Raw genomic sequence first — 16871 nt, forward strand, 5'->3', positions numbered from 1 at the left:
ATATTAACAGGTACAGGTAAATCCTATTTCAGTCTATATTACCAAAGAAGATCCTGATGAAGTCATTGTGACTCTAGTTCTGATTAGAATAGGTATGAGAACTCTGGTAGAAATGCCTTTTCTAGTCCCCATGACCATGACAGCTTTTAGCATTAGGAAGGAATTTTAAAAGGCAGTGAGGGTTATTGAGGCGAAGCTCCTAACTTAAGGCCACCCTGCTTCCTGGGTCATTTCTCATGAGAAAATTGTTTGGCTTCTTGGGGGAAGTTTTTTTGTTAGTTTGTTTTTTTCCACTTGAAGAAGCAGTTAGCTCCCTTTTCCCTTTCTTCTTTTATTATCCTTCCACTTCAAAAATTCCATACTCCCTACCAAAAACAGCATAATGTGGGAAGAACAAGGGTTCTGGTCACACTTAAATCCCAGTTCTAACAAACATTTGCTAAGGACCCTGGGCAAGTTACTTAATTTCTTCATGGAGCCTGTTTCCTCCTGAAAAGTTGTTACAAATACTACCTCTATCTTGAAAGGTTGTAAAGATTAAAACTGATACATGTAAATTACCCCCTCCCAATCTAGGAGCTTGTAGCACAAAAGGAAATGAAGAGGTATGTACTTCTCTCCTTTCTCTGATAAATGGAACTGTCTAATTTCTCCATCCTTAATCTTGAATTTTATTCTGACTCTGGGTCTTGCAGGAAAAAACTTCTTCTATTAAATAAAATGGTTCATTTTCACAAAATTCCATGGCAGGTTATACTTTGTAAGAAGTCAATTTTGATGTCCTATAGAATTTTTTAAATAAAGGCTTTATAAGACTGATGTATCATCGGTTTTAGTGGTTACCTGGTCTTTATAAAAAAAAAAAAAAAGACGACTACCCCAAGCTTGAGTATGTTACACACTGACAGTAACTACTGCATAATAACTGAGTGCCCCAGTTAATATTTAGTGCCAGCTTTGCCAAGAAAAAAAAAATCTTGGCTCATGTACCAGATCTAAGAGGAAACTAGTTTTCTTTTGGAATACATCTGATTCTTTCAAATAATCAGTGTAGTTCAAAATATGTACTGGCTGACAACTTCACTTCTTGGTTCTGTTTTACCTTTCTATACAGTCAATTGTAAGGGGAAATGGCTTACACGAAGCTCTTTTCAAGTACTATAATTTTGGAATTTTTTCTATTTCCTCAAGCTCTATGCTATGGAGGAATGCTTAAAGTCTTTATTGGTTGGGCAGTAATCGGGATATTTATTTTTGAGTTTCACACCAGAGCACAGAATGGCATTGTAAAGACATAAAATATCTCTAAACAACTGTGTATAAAAAAATACAAATTTTTTTTTTGTATACAACTAAACCTGACAGCACTTTTGGAGGGAAAAACTCTGGGCAAAAGAACCAAAGGGATACTTACTCCTCTTCTCTGCATACTTCTGAGCAATGAACAATTGGACAATTACCATCTATTAAAGACTAGCCTAGCTGCACATCTCAGGCTCCATCAACTCTAGTTTTCCCAAGATACAGATTCAAGTGTTTCCTCCAAACCTGAATTCTTTTGTTTGGTCAGAAACTCACTGCATCTTGCTAAAGTGAATACAGGGCTTTGAAAGGGGAAAAAACAGAAGCACATCAGTTTCACCAAGGGGACATCATGAGCCAGCAAGATAATAACCATGATTTTGGGCCTCAAATTAAGAAAGTAGCTCTTCAAACAAAAAGCAGACCTTTTCTGTTGAGTATAACCATGGCTGCTTTAGCTGTGCTCTTAAAAAAGACTAACTGGGGAAACAAATTACAATTTTAATAATTCTAGTAACTTAAGTCTATACTGGTTTTGTAAAAATGAACTGGTGAGGTGCTTGGTGAAAGTAAATTGCCAGTTTTCATTTCATGAGAACTGAAAGATGACTTAAGCATCCAAAATTTGACATTTTTAGCTAGTTCAGCTATCAACTACCTGAAGCCCAGCATTATTCTCAGATCTGCTTTACCCTACTGGAGGCCACAAAAGAACCACCTTTATATACATAAGCTGAAACGCAGAAAAGGCAATTGAAGAACCTCACAGAAATCTAACACCTTCATCTTATGTTTTCTTTTACTACTTTTGGCTAGGCAAAAACAAATTCTTAGAATGTCAATATTGGTTTCTGAACCTTTTAAGATGTTTCTTAAAAACACATCTATATACACATATATGCTTTTTTAAAAAATCATAGTATAAGGGGATTCAATTACTTGAGTTTTGGTTTGTTTAAACTATGGTATTACCTGTTATTTTGTCTGCTATGCTCCTCCTCTCCAATGCAGTAAAAATTCAGTTTAACTTGCAACTCAAAAATCCTAGATATAAAGAATGTTTACATTTACAGTTGAACTTGTAAATTACCATTTATACTAAATGGTTGCTTCACAGTATAATACAAATACTTAATACAATTCAGCAGATATTTATTGAACTCTAAAGATTTTAACAAATATAAAATCTTGTTGGTTTTAATAGATTTTCTTCTTTTATAGTTCAGTTAATATCCAAGTTGAAGCAAAAAGCCAAATCAAAGCTTTAAAAATATTTTTTAGCTGAATTTGCAAGTGGTGTTTTCACCTTTTATAATTACAATCTACAGACACATACAACTTACAAAATCGTCATCTTCCTTTTGTTACCTGATGGTTTGCCCTTGCTATTTTAAAGGCAGATAATATTAAGCATTACAACTGCATTGTAATGGAAACACATTCACATCCTTTGTTGACAAAAACAAGCATTTAAAAAAATGAATTGTTATAATAAATAGACGCATTCCATTTTGGTTTGCTCAATAGTCTCCATAATTGGACTAAGAAAATGGCCACTTATTATGGTGATTGTTCCTTCATTTCAAAAATCAATCAAACTGCTTTTACATTTAAGCCATGGTTCTCAGTCAGGGATAACACATCAGCATCACCTGTGTGGTTTGATCAAAAACAGACATACCTTGGCCTGGATAGGTCTGGGCGAGGACCCAGATCCAGGAATCCCTCTCTAATTTTAAACAAGCATTAGGGGTGATTTTATTATAACCTGTACCCCCTTCCCATTAAGAAACATGCCCTAAAATATTCTAATATAAAAATTTAAACCTTTACTAGGATGCACTTAATGTATCTTATAACTTGAGTAATTTGATAACATTTCAGTAATACAATTAGGGCCTCAAATCTTAAGCAGTGGGTGTTATTATCCATTATAATGTAAATTGTTATTGTTCATGTTAAGGAAACGAGATCAGATATTCACCATTAGCACTCTGCACAGTAATAGCAAACACATCTGTAGTGCTTACCACGTGCCAGGTGCTCTACTAAGCACTTTACACACATTAACTCACTCATCCTTACAACCTAATGAAACAGGTATTATTTTCATTCTCCGGCTGAGAAAACTGAGGCAGGGGACTTATGCATACAGGTGATAAATGAGGGAGCCAGGATTCAAACAGCAGTCTGGCTCGAGTCCTTGCTCTTCCAATACGGCCTTTCTACACGTTATTTAAAAAAAGGATTTCTTATCTGTGATTAATATTAAAATTTAGAAATTTATTTTGGGTGTTAGGACTGTTCTTTCCTTGAAATGGTCCATAATAACAAAATCAAATGTCAAGTTTTGAAAGATACATGCAACCATAGCTACTTGGGGGCCCTAAATCACTAGTGGTTCATCAGTTTCAGAGCTTCAAGTCTCCTTTTCTGACAAAGGGGAAACCACACATTAAATTTTATAAAAAAGTTTCAGAAGACCAAGTGTTATATTTGGTTTTAGAATACTGAGAGCTTAACATCTTTATTTGTAAAATACTGTTGGTATCATGCTTCAATTTAAGCATCTGCTCAACTTCCAGCGGCACACTGAGACAGAGACAGGTACTCTATCTCCCCAAAGGTCCTTTTTCAGTTTAGTCCAGAGACACTATCATCATCCTGAGACTAGGACTTTTCAAAGGGTCACATCTAGGTCTTTGACACAGGGACTCCTGATCTCATGCTATATGCCTATTTTTTAAAAACTGTTTTATATAATATAATCACCTTTATTCCTTTTCTCCTACTGCAAAGACCTCCAGGAAAATTAACGGGCAGAAAACAAGGCCCATAGGGTCAAAGGAGGCACAAGTCTCAGCACAAGAGTCTTGCCTACACAAACACACACTAGGTGAACTACTGTTCCAACATACCATAATCTCACCAAAAGCCATTTTGTGTGGTCACACAATTATAACAAATTTCTTTCCAGTGCTTGTTAATTCAAAGCGTTCGCTTGCAATCCTTCAAGGATACTGTTGATTATTAGTCCATTCTTAAGATGTTTGTTACACTGGTTACAAGAACATTAGTATACTTTATTTAAAAGTCTTCAGGCTAAGCAGCCCTTTTTCTACTGTAATTTGTGCCCTGTATTTAAAAAATGCGTCACCTTTCAATCTGTCCTGTATGCTCTACCCTCTGGCCATAAATTATAGGAAGAAAAACAGTGATCTCCTGGGTTGAGAGGCAGGTAGAAGAGCAATATAAAGAATTCTACCTCTCATCACTGTCCTCCTAAAAGCTTCAATTTACCAAAAAATAAAATTTCACGAAACATAAATTTTTATTTTCCCCTTCTACCAAAAATTCAATACCTATATACAGAGCACACACCCTTAAAATAAAACTGGTTTGTCCTTTAGGATCCAATTTCTTATGTCTAATGGAAGGAGTACATAAGATTTACTGAAACCTTTATCACATACTCAATGTTCTCTGTGGAAACAATGTTTGCAAGTACATTGAGGCTTAATCACTATATCAATGCTCGCAGCTAAGACTTCACCCTTCTGTTAACACACCCTGGAGATTTTAAAAACACTTTATTTAATAAAAGTTAAACATACAAAAACTGAAATTAACACACATCCTAAAACTCACCATCTTCCATTAATAGGACGGCCCTTCTCTATGCATATATTTGGCTTAAACTCAACTCAGGATAACTGTGATGTTCACTTATACTAACAAATGCTGACATCTTGATCTAGTTAACAAAAATTACAAACTCAGCTACGTGAACATAATATACAGGGAAATTATGGTCAGATTAATGCACAAGAAATACAGTAAATTTTTAATGATGAAACATTCAGTACTCTTGTTCATTAATTTAGCCTTGGATTTTTACAAAAATAGTATCTACACTGTATACAGGGCTATACATCAGCTTTTTGTTTTCTCATATAAACATTACATATCCAAAAAATAGGACCACTACCATAAGTGAAAAATCAACACAGGAAGAAAGTAAACGTACAAAACAAAACCAAAAAACATTAGAAAAGATCGCTGGTCCTAAACGTGGTTTCTTACACAAAACTAAAACTCAATGAAAAAAATACAGAGCTGGATCAATTTTAGAGATGGCCTAATAGGCTTAGGAAACAAGTTATTGAAGGAAAAACCTCAAACTTTGCCATTTATCAATTAACCTGTTTTTAGGCTTAACTGGGCAACAGCTAGGTTTACAATGAAGATAAGAAAAAAATGAAGATCTCTTTAGCATGTTGGTGTTTTGCCTTGATGTTCCAGTGAATTGCTAGAATATGTGGCAAGTTCAAAGCATCTGAAAATTCCAAGTTAGGACTTTACAAAAAGTATATACCATCCATTAAGTGGGGGGCCTGATATTAGGAAAATCAACAATTCATCTAAGTGCTGTATTTATGCACCATCTATCTAGAAAAGTTGCTTTATCCAACAAACTTTGAGGAAACTGGTAGTAGTAATGAAAAAAGTTAAATGAATAGCAGTTATCTCAAATGCAATTTCTTCAAGTTTCATTCTATTGAAGTCAAACAATGACGACAATGGTATCTTCCTTACTCATCCAACAAATAATTTACCTTTATAAAAATATAAGGATAAAAAGGTAAATGTAAAGCCCTGCAGAGATGAAATCCAACAGTTTTTCTGATTATTGAGGCATCAAATGCCTGACATTGTATTTAGAGGTATCTTGATATTGTGTCATAGGTTTATCAGCAATTCCACAAGTTCCTACTCCAACTTTGCCAGTTACACTCTCAGGTGAAGCAAAAATACTTCTCTTTACCTAGGGGAAATGAAACAGAAATCATTCTTGATTAGTTTCGGAAAAAATTAAAATTCCAAAATACACTCACAAAGAAAAGTACATCAAGGGAACTTGAGTGCTCTTCTAAATAAAACCACCAGTGATGCCCAGCATAAGGCATGTTAACAAAGCAGGTAGGGTTCAACACAATCCCTCTAAATGGTATGTTAAGATAGCAAACAATTTTTCAAATTTTAGTTTATACAAGGAAAACAACGTAGATCTTCTGTAATTCCTGATATAAACTCTCATTCATAGTGGTTCTATTGCAGAAACCTTGGCTAATGGAGATATTTTTGAATAAGCCAAACTGAAGATTGAAGTAGATTCTGAATTCAAGATCCAGTTATGTATTTTTTAAAAATCTATGACCTCCTTTTTCATTTTAAAGTTATTTTAATGACAGTTGTACTTTTCAAATTCACAAAGTCTGATGAAAGGATTTACTAACCTGGCCTTTTTTGTTTTTAGAATAGGCTCTGTTGTTGAATTGTTGCCATTTCACTTTCTGGTCCTCTCTTTCCTGCTCAAGTTCTTTTATTCTCTGTGCTTTTTTTAAAGCTTTCTTCTTTTTATATTCTCGCTGCTGGGCAATCATTTCTTTTCTGTGTGGATATAACAGCTAAATGACTTCCTTGGACATATTTAGCAGTGCAGAACTCCAAAAAACAAAAAACTCATAAACGTACATACTCTTCTCTCCATGAATAAAAGCGCTAACATCAATGCCAATCACCCAGCACTACTAAAAATAAATGTTATTTGAAATAACATTGGAAGCTTTCAAACATAACTAATCTATTATCCCTTTAAATCAAATATTTTAACTATGACTCTTTATTTAATGTTTACATTCTTTTGCCAGTTGTGTTTCAGGAATAAGATGAGTTTCAACATTAGTAGCTGTCCAAACCTTTATCAATCTCTAAATGGATAGTTAGCAAGTATAACAGGCTGTATTTGGAAAAAGTGTAGGAAGCGATTCAATGCAGCTAAAACTATTTCATTTAGATTGGAAGAGCACAGCAGCACAATGGAAAATCATAACTAACAACTCTTAAAACAGAAACAAGTGGGGTTTTCCAAAAACACTCTACATAGGATCCAAGCCTAAAGCTCTCTCAGTAATTTCTGCTCAGTTAACACTGACTTCTCACCATAGGAAAGATGAAGAAAGGACTTATGAAGCTAAGTGTGGCTTTTTACAGAGGTCAAGGACTAAAAATAGAGTTACATTGTTCTACAATCAGATTTTCTTATTGGGATGCTTAAATCAAATGTCATTTTAATAGATGATATAATTTTCTCAAATTCAAATATATTTATGCAGCAACTAAGTTTGAAAACTCTTGAAAAATCCAAAAGATGGCGAATTGTGGTAAATATGAACAAGTTAACCAAAATACTGTTAATTCTACTTCTTAAATACCTGTCAAACTGTACAATTCTCCATCCTCACTGCTACTCTCTGGGTTCAAGCCACCTTCATCTTACACCTGGATCACAGCAGTAGCTGCCTTCTCTCTGCTGCCAGTGATCACTGAAAAGCTCCAATCTGACCACATTATATCCTCTCTAATTGAAATGCATCAGTGGCTTTCAAGCTCTTTATGATCAAGCCTCTACCTCTCTAACCTCTTCTCTTGTCCAATTACTCACCCTTCAGCCCCAAGTTTTCACCACAGGAATTTCTTTCTGTTACCTCTATCTTCCCAACATGTTTTCTTTTTTAAAAGGAAACATTTACTGAGCTCTTACTACATGTCAAGAACTGTGCTACATGCTTTATTAATGCTATCATTTAATCCTCACAACCTCAGAATGTAGATACTATCGTCCCTGTTTAACAGATGAGGAAACAGAACTTAAGCAGCTTGCCCAAAAAGTCATACCTTTTAGTTTGTTACCTGCTAACTCCCCACCCCTACCCCAACAAATCTCACTTTAGATGTCATTTTTTCAAAGAAATGTGAACCGATGACTAGAGTGCAGTTTAGGTACCTTTTCTTTGTTCCCTTAAAGGACCCATTATGTTCCCTTCATAACTTCTACATTTTATTAAAATTCTTCTTTAATTATGTATTTTGTTCTCTATAGACTATAAACTCAGTCAGGACAAGGCCTGAGTTGGTCTTCTTCACTGCGGTGGAACCCCAGCACCTGATTTAATGAGAGGTATATAGTATCCTCTTAATAAATATTTATTGAATGGCTAAGTGGGAATCAAAATGTTGTCACTTTATGTAGGCATACATATACAGACAACACTGACCCTATATTGCTAATCTTCAAAGTAATGGTGAACAGTATCACAACTTTCTTACCCTAATCCAGCCTGCATAAATTCTACAGACTACTTCAAATACACAAATGGGGAAGATTACACATAAAATGCTAAAGTCAAAGTCACTTACTTTGACATGGGTTTGTTGCCACTGTCCTCCTTTGCCTTCCTTCCTTCTTCTACAGGCTTGAGGTTCAACAGTGGAGTCACTTCAGCATTGCCATAGCCAGCAAAGGTGATTGCAGCAGTGCCGTTTTCTTCATCTATCTCCTCAATCTCCGCTTCATAACACCTGTAAAGATATCATGGCTGTAAGCAGGTGAGTAAAGGTTTAGTACTCAGCCTACAAGACTTATACTGCAGTGTTTCAACTATTACATGTGTCTAAAATGAAAATTCTGTAATCAAATGGCCCTTGAACAAAGATAATATAAAAGAACAGGTGGAGTTAGCAATCTATCAAAAAAAGAAGTCCTAATCAACACATTATCAGGAAAGTCTCTTACATGTCTACTAAATGTGCTTTAGTCAATCTCTTTAAGATAGTTCTTATAGGAATAATTTCAGTGTACGTGCTTCATAGAAGTCTAAGATAGCCAACCATTCACTCAATTTTCAATTTGAGGAAAAAATAACAGATTATCTTTTAAAATATCCACTCATTTTCCTCTGCTCTCATTTTTCTTTCCTCTAGGATCCAAGCCAATCTTCTGCCCCAAAACTTAATCTAAAGCTAAAACCCAAACTGTATTAATGGTAACAACCCAAGAATCATATTGGCTCTATAAATCATATTGGCTATATAAAAAGATTAAAATAGGGTATTTCAAAAACATCTTACCATTGTACTTTATTATTTCATGTTATAGTTAGAGTTTTTTTCTACACTTACTGTCCATCTTCACTCCAGATTGCCATACACTTGTCTCCTACTTTCCATGAATGAGTGGGCTGAGTAGAAGCAAAACTGTCTGAACTTGCAAGAGTTTCAGAAGGTTGAGTTGACAGAAGGTCTTTGGTTAGTTCTATAACTTCCTACAAAGGAAAAACAAAAACCATAACATTATTTTTATAATTCACATTGTCATCTACTTTCAACAAGCAAGTTCTTTCAGTTTTTGATGATGACAGCTCTCATACCATATAGCACTTATTAAGTACTCTACACATATTTACTTGCAGTTCATAAAAATACTATGAAGTAGGTACTGTAATTATCCCCACGTAGAAACTGAGATACAATATTTTATACAATGGGCAGAGCTGCAATTTAAACCCAGTTGCCTTTCAGCTTAATTAACCTCAAACTCTAACAGAAATAGGGTAGACTTAAGCTTATACTGTACATTATTTCTAAGCACCTATTTCAGCTGAATAGATCTCTAAAGATGAGAAATAGTCAATTTGAGGGACTGAACTAGATTCAAGATCATTTTATCTCATATCATTGTCACATGTATTTCATGCAATTGTGCTGTTTTACAGAGCATTACTTGGCAGTAGGATTAACTGCATAGCCAACATGCCCCCGTCCCCTAAAACCCTCAAACACTTCAAGTAGCCTTATCAGTAATAAAAATGTTCCTGCTCATACATATTTCTACTAAAATACTGTAGGCATATATATAAAAAAAACAGTAAGCAAAGGAAAAAATAAATGTCACACACAGGCAGGCAATGCCTTTCTGTGTGGCAAATATTTTTTCTAATTCAGGCTTACACTTAACTGGCTTCATTCAAAGGTGTTTGGTAGGAGTGGTTAAAAAACTTAAGAAACAGTACAAATTGATAGATTTCTGCTACCTGTCTCCTATCTTTTTACTCTAAAGAAGATCCATATTATGTATCATCTTATCTGATTTAAAAACTTTCATACCTGTTTCCTTACTGTTGCATGTAAAATACCTTAAAACATCACACTGTGTTTTGGGAGAAAAACTAGCAAAGTTAAACTCTGTACTGAGTTTCTTCCGGTTCCCATTGAGGTTTTATAATAGTAGTTCTGGTTCAGTAGCCAAGAAAGTTAAACATTACCTCTCTCCTAAAGATTCTAAATCTTCCTGGCTCTTTCTGAAAAACTAATATTTGAGCCTAAAAAAATAGGAATATTAAGCCCTTGGAGAAAGGTCAGTTTTGTGAATAAAAAAATTTTGTGGCGGCCAGGCCGGTGGTGTAGTGGTTAAGTTCGCATACTCTGCTTCAGCAGCCTGGGGTTTGCAGGTTCGGATCCCAGGCATAGACCTACGTACCGCTTATCAAGGCATGCTGTGGCAGCCATCCCACATATAAAGTAGAGGAAGATGGGCATGGATGTTAGCCCAGGGTCAATCTTCCTCAGCAAAAAGAGGAGGATTGGCAACATTGTTAGCTCAGAGCTAATCTTCATCACACACAAAAATAATAAATAATAATCTGTGAGCAAAAAAACTAGAAGTCTCGGATTTGAGTTAAAAAATCAGTAGAGTAGTATCTTAATGAAGTTTTATTAGGTGCCAAGTAGCCATTCAAATACCTTTTAATTAGACATCCTTGCAAATAAAGCAAAGAACTTCCAAATAAACAGATCATGAACTATACAAAGGAGAATAATTATCCAGTTTTGTTTTTAATTAATCACTTTTAGGGCCAGGAATGAAATCCAGTAAGCCTGACTCAAGAGCCCATACAATCCCTATCATTAAATAATTCCATTTAACTAGGGATCATTTAACTACTAAAGCACAAACATGAATTCTGCATTTCTAGGTCTCAGATTTAGAACTCTACTTCTCTTAGGATAGACTATCTTCCCACTATATTTTCGTAAGGAAATACATTTTCACCAAAGAAAAGGGTCCCGAAAAGCTGTGCATATTATAAAGAATTTTCAGAGCCCTGCACTTAAATGACACTTTAAAAAAAAATCCGGAGCATTTATCCCTAGCTGTCCTTTCACTTTGCCATGTTTTACATACCCCTCCCAACAAACTGTGAAGACCCTTCTAAATTTTTTTCTTCACGTGCATATGGATCAAAATATTAGAGAAACTATTTTATGTATGAGGGGGTTCTTAAAGGTACATACCATTAATTACTTTTCCTCCCCCAAGTCTGAGTTCTGAAACTGCTCCTTCATCGACAGATGGGCAGCAGTTACAGTAATCGGCAATTCCAGGAAGCATCAGATGTTGTGATCTACATATCAGCAGGTCAAAGGGGGTGCACTCAAGCACTCTTACTGAAGGAAGGCGTTTCGGGGATGCAGAGAGCCACTGTAATATATGAGACAAGTGACTTGACCCCTGCCTCCTTTAGAACCAGTTTATTCAGCAAAACAGTCTAATAAATTGACTATTTTTGTGATTATCTTAGACTGCCTGGGGAGCTAGTCAGCTAGCTAGCCTGGACTTTACTATACCCACTTTTTTAAGGGAAAAAAAGGCAACCAATTAGGACTTCAGTAGATTAATGTGCTGCTTGCTGAGTAACTTTATTTTATATGAAAGACAGTACATAAAGAGATAAACATGGAAGCCTTACTGGCAAAATGGAAGTCACTGAAACAAATGCAGAAAGAGCATTTTGTCACAAATGATAGGGCAAACAAATTCATAACCAGGGTAAGGGTATTCCATAAGAGGAACACAAGAAAATAAAGAAGGCCACAAACAGTCGTCAGTCTGAACAGACTTTTCAGCAAATACAAAAGGCAGAATTAAATATCAATGCCCCAAGGTATATCCCAGAAAGCAGAGAAGAAAAAAAGAGGAAATTTTTTTTAAAAAATCCATGACAAAATAGAAGCTGTAACTGTAGTCAATGAGACAACAATTCCTAGGTGGAAGCAGATATCCAAATACTTTCCAGAATTTTATCTAATCTTAAATGATGCCTTCCATCTTTTGAGTAGTTTTGTTCAAAACAAATCTATATCTAGTAAGCAAAATGAAATTTTTTTTCATGATAGAATAAGAGAAAAAGAAACTGTGATCAAGATTGGTCAGGAAAAACATTCTGTATTATTACTACCTGAAGTGTTAGAACTTAAGTTTCTAAATCTGTGCCATCCAATATGGTAGTCTCATGTGGCTATTTAATTAAATAAAATTTAAAAACTCAGTTCTTCAGCCACCCTAGCCATATTTCAAATATTCAGTAGCCACATGTAGCTAGTGGCTATGGTATCACAGCAGATATAGAACATTTTCATCATGACAGAAAGTTCTATTGGACAGTGCTGTTCTAAATGGTTATAGAAAAGAAGATATCTTACAGATAAATGACCCCCAGGTCATTAATGCACCCTAAGTAAGTCATTTATGTGCTGACTACAATGCCTACCACAATGGTTTCTCTCCCTACAGTATTTTCCACTAGAGATCATGTCACAGTAAGGCAGTTCTGCCCAAACTCTGACAATTTATTCTAGAAATATTAAAAAGACCTCATAATAATGCTGTTTCAATCTTCACTCCCAACTCCTCCTCCACAAGTTGTACATATACCCTTCCACCCACTGCCCAGGAAGCAATATACCCAACACTGGCACAAAACGTTTTATTCTCTTCAAAGAAAAAAAGAACAGCTTTTAAGTTGGTAAAAGAAGGTGAGGACATGCCAGGATCTCTCTCTGAGGCAAGCAGAAAGTTGGCCTGGGAATGGGAGAAATGACTCCCAAAACATCTTTTTCTTATCGATTGGCACCCTGAAATCCACTGGCCTGACTTCTACATATTTAAGAGGGATCTTGTTTTCTGTGTTTTTAAAAATAACATACTATTGCAACTTTATGCAAGCTTCCTAAATCCAGAATATGAACCTGAAAATATTCAACTCATCTTAATTATGCCCAGATGAGCTCTTTCAGAATCCTGAATCTGGACCCCATTTCAAATAAGTTTCATTTGTTTGCAGTTCTAATATCCCTAAAATATTAATAATTTTAATAAGCAAGAGGATGATAAAGGGAGGGAAAGGATTACTTAGGATAAAGATGATTCAAGTTTTGTATTGAATCAGTAAAGAAAGACTACCTGATCAAAACACCTTTTAAAACTTTCAAAAAAATCAGGTTTAGAATTTTAAGTTCTCAAATTTGTTAAGGTAAAAAATCCTATGTTTACAAATATTATATATGGTGTTTTTATTAATCAACCTAGTGTTCTGAGAAACAACAGATAGTTACTATTATGGCTTTACATATGTCTTGAAAGCCCAATGCAGGTTTTTAAAAGCAGGTTTCATATCTACTGAACTCTCCCATGACAAACAAAACAAATTAAAATCTCCTTTCCAGTTAGATTCAATTTAACTTCAACAAGTGTGAACAACTACACTATAAAATCTAGTCTTAAGTTCAAATACTATGTAACATTAAGCAGAAAACTAGTATCTCTTTACATATTTTTATAATATGTTTTCAATACAGTGTTACAGGCTAGCTTTGAAACACACACACACACACTCATTTCATTTTCAGAGAATCTTGTGGCATTAAAAGGAATCTTAATCAGGTTCTATCTTTCTCTTTTAATTTTAGTTACTCTTTGAACTATATTTCCTTTTTCAGTGGAAAATAAAAGCACTTTCCACTATAAAGTTATATGTACCTCTTCTCTAGAAAGTTTCAGAGAGACTTCTAAAATCATTTTTTAAAATTATATGAGCATACAAGATTTACGTAACAAAGAATGCTTCACTCATTTAGATGTATACAAACTGAGGAAACAACCCCACTTCTACAAGCCGTATGCCTGTGCACACACACACAGGTACATAGGAAGGAGGAGGGTGGAGAAAGACCCACTCCAAAGGGTGCTTTGGGTATCTACACCTTCTAAGCAATGAGTCATTTGAAAAACACAGAAATAGTCTTTTCAAGCAATGTTACTATAAGTGTCCCCTCAGACTTACTTGTAAATCTTTCTTTAATTTTAGCAAATCTTCATTTTCTCCATTTCCAGACAACGCTGCTTCAACTTGCTGAAGCTGAGCTTTGTAGCTTGCCAGCTGCTTTGCTAGATCCTCTGACATCTAGGGAACATAAAAAGGATAAAACCATGAAAACTGAACCAAAAAACAACCATAAAAAATAATTTCCCTGTCTGCCTGAATTAACCCTTACCAATTTTGCTCCCAACTCTTGATTATAATTCATTGCAGCTTAATTTCTCACCATTAGCTTTGTTTTTAGTTCAGAGAAAAGCTGTGAGCCAAACCACAAACTTCAAGGCAATGGATTCTGAAGATTATAAACATGTCAGATAAATCCCATATACAAAGAGAAACAGAAAACAAGAGGTAAGAAAAAAAAGAACAATTTCTCATTTTTTTTAAAATTCCTGTAACAGGGAAAGCACTGCGTTAGGCTCAGTTAACAGCGTTGTTACATCGTCACCAAAAAACAAAAAAACCCCAAAACACAGCACTAATCTTTTGGAAAAATCGAGACTTCCGAAAAAAGTATTTTTAAGCACTAAAGAATACTTCCAAAACCAAATATAAATGGCTTTTGGATTAACTACACAAATAACTCTACCTAAGCTATTCAATTAATAAAAGCGTGTTTAAAAAGCTCTTTTCCAGAGCTAAAATCTTTCACCCAGTCACTTAAATGGTGCCGATGTGTTTTTTTTTTTTCAGTACAAGACACAGCACAAATACTCTCCCATTTAGGCATTCTAAAGAACGTGCCTTTCACCAATCCGGCTTATTCCTCTCCTGAAAATAAGACCCGAGAGAATCCTTTCTCGATCTGTAAGCAAACCCAGAGGGTTTCCGAGGACCCTCCTGTCCTACAACTCCCGTCCAACCACAGCCCAGAATCTGGAAGGGCTCCGAAGGAGTCAGAGCAGCCCGGCTGCTCCCCGCCGGTCACCCACACCTCGAAGCCCGCCACCACTCGGTCGATTACTTCAGACCACGCAATTCCAACATCTGCTTCCAGGGAAACCGACAACACGAGCGGAGCGGCCGCCGGCGGCGGGAGCCCGCGGCCGAGCGCGTCCTCGGCAGGCCTCGGCGTCCCAGCCCCACCCGACGCGGCCCCGGTGGGCCGTCTTCGCCGCCACGGCGCGCAAGCCCAACCCGCCCGGGGCCTCAGGGCTCACTCTGGGCGAGGGGAAGCCGGGGCCCCTAAAGCTCTCGCCGGCGCCCAGGCCTCTCCGGCGCGGCCGCCTCCTCCGCCTCAGGCCTCCGCTTCAATGCGGAGAGGCCGAGGCCCGGCGAGGCCTACCTCTTTCCCTCCCCGGGTTTGTTACCTTGTGTGGGGCTGGGGACGGGGCGGCGGGAAGGGGTCGGGGCAAAAGAGCCCGGTGGTCGCGGCGGAGACAGCGGCAGCAACAGCAAAAATCTCCGCGGCGACAAGGCCACTCGGTCTGAAAAGGATAAACTCGGCCGGCGGTGAGGGGGAGGGGAGGAAAGCCGGGCACTGGAAGGAGGAAAAGACAGGGGCGGGTGAAGTCTCGCGAGAGGTTAAAAACCCTCGCGAGATGTGGCTCCACTCACGTGATTACTAGCGCCTTCTGGGTCGCCTGCCCTTACTGGCATCGGAGACGCAGAGTGGGCGGGGTTTAGTAAGGAGGAAATGGCGTAGTTAGCCTGCGCCAGGCACCGGATGTAGGTTTGTTTTCCCTCAGTTCCGGCTCGGAGCGGGGAGGCGTTGGATTCTTCTTTTAGGTGTGGGACCTGTTGGGCTCTTCCTGGGATTCCCAGGGGAGAGGTTGCGTGTGCTTTCTTAGGCGAGCGGTGCTAGGAAGTGGGTTTACTGCAGTGTTCATGCTAGCAGTTTGTTCTCAAAGTGTGGTCCCGTGCCAGTGGCATCAGCATCGCCTGGTAATTTATTACAAATGCAAATTCTCAGCGCCCAACCCAGACCTCCAGAATCGGAAACTCTGGGGATGGGCTGAGCAGTCTTTTAGCAAGTCTCCCGGTGATACCGATGTCCGCTCAAGTTTGAGGACCAGTGCTTTATATCATAGTAAGCGCCTTAGTAGCAACAAAAAGCTAATTATGGCAAAGCGTGTTGGAGAAGAGACTGATTTATTTAAAACCTATTTTGTTACAACTTATTTGGTTTTAACTAAGTTAATTATATAGGTTAATCTCGCCTGATAGGGAACAATCTCCAAGTTATAGTCTTGGATGATAAGCAGACTGGTGTTAATACTGCCATTTATGTTTTAAAAGAAATGCGCATTGCGTATGTTTGTAATAATATGAACTCTTTCTGGATGGATATGCAAACCTATTCGAGACCTGGAGTGGAAGCCAAATGTTTTCACTGATTACGCTTTTTACTGTTTACTCTTTTTCTTTTCTAATATATGTATATAATTTTCTTTTACAATTAAAAAACAAAACTAGTAAAAAAAATAAATAAAGGCATGAGGCACAAAGAGGCTATGTAATTGCCAAGAAAGAAGCTTTTCTGGGGCTTGGAGTCTGTTGTGGAACGGTAAG

At 36.9% G+C, this 16871-nt stretch overlaps 1 protein-coding gene across 2 annotated transcripts; it reads right to left on the reverse strand.

The window, feature by feature from the left end:
• Positions 1-4875: 4875 nt before the first annotated feature.
• SMNDC1 (survival motor neuron domain containing 1) lies at positions 4876-15715 on the reverse strand. Of its 2 annotated transcripts, none has more exons than XM_058543968.1 (6): positions 15671-15715; positions 14325-14444; positions 9325-9467; positions 8563-8724; positions 6600-6753; positions 4876-6127 (listed from the first exon to the last, which is right to left on the reverse strand). In XM_058543968.1, exons 2-6 carry the CDS (start codon positions 14442-14444, stop codon positions 5990-5992), a joined length of 717 nt encoding a protein of 238 aa, XP_058399951.1. In that variant the 5' UTR covers positions 15671-15715; the 3' UTR covers positions 4876-5989. The 2 variants fall into 2 exon arrangements, with proteins under 2 accessions (XP_058399951.1, XP_058399952.1); XM_058543969.1 differs by lacking the exon at positions 15671-15715 and adding an exon at positions 11497-11683 and having other exon boundaries at positions 14325-14406.
• Between the last annotated feature and the right edge of the window lie 1156 nt (positions 15716-16871).

Source organism: Diceros bicornis, chromosome 6 (assembly GCF_020826845.1).
Source record: "Diceros bicornis minor isolate mBicDic1 chromosome 6, mDicBic1.mat.cur, whole genome shotgun sequence".
Classification (NCBI taxonomy): Eukaryota; Metazoa; Chordata; class Mammalia; order Perissodactyla; family Rhinocerotidae; genus Diceros; species Diceros bicornis.

Coding starts and splice junctions, on each gene's coding strand:
- SMNDC1 (XM_058543968.1), bottom strand. CDS start 14,444: ATGTCAGAGGATCTAGCAAAGCAGCTGGCAAGCTACAAAGCTCAGCTT. Junction 6,754..8,562: donor GGCAACAAACCCATGTCAAA/GTAAGTGACTTT, acceptor ATATCCACACAG/AAAAGAAATGATTGCCCAGC. Junction 6,128..6,599: donor CTAAAAACAAAAAAGGCCAG/GTTAGTAAATCC, acceptor CATTTCCCCTAG/GTAAAGAGAAGTATTTTTGC.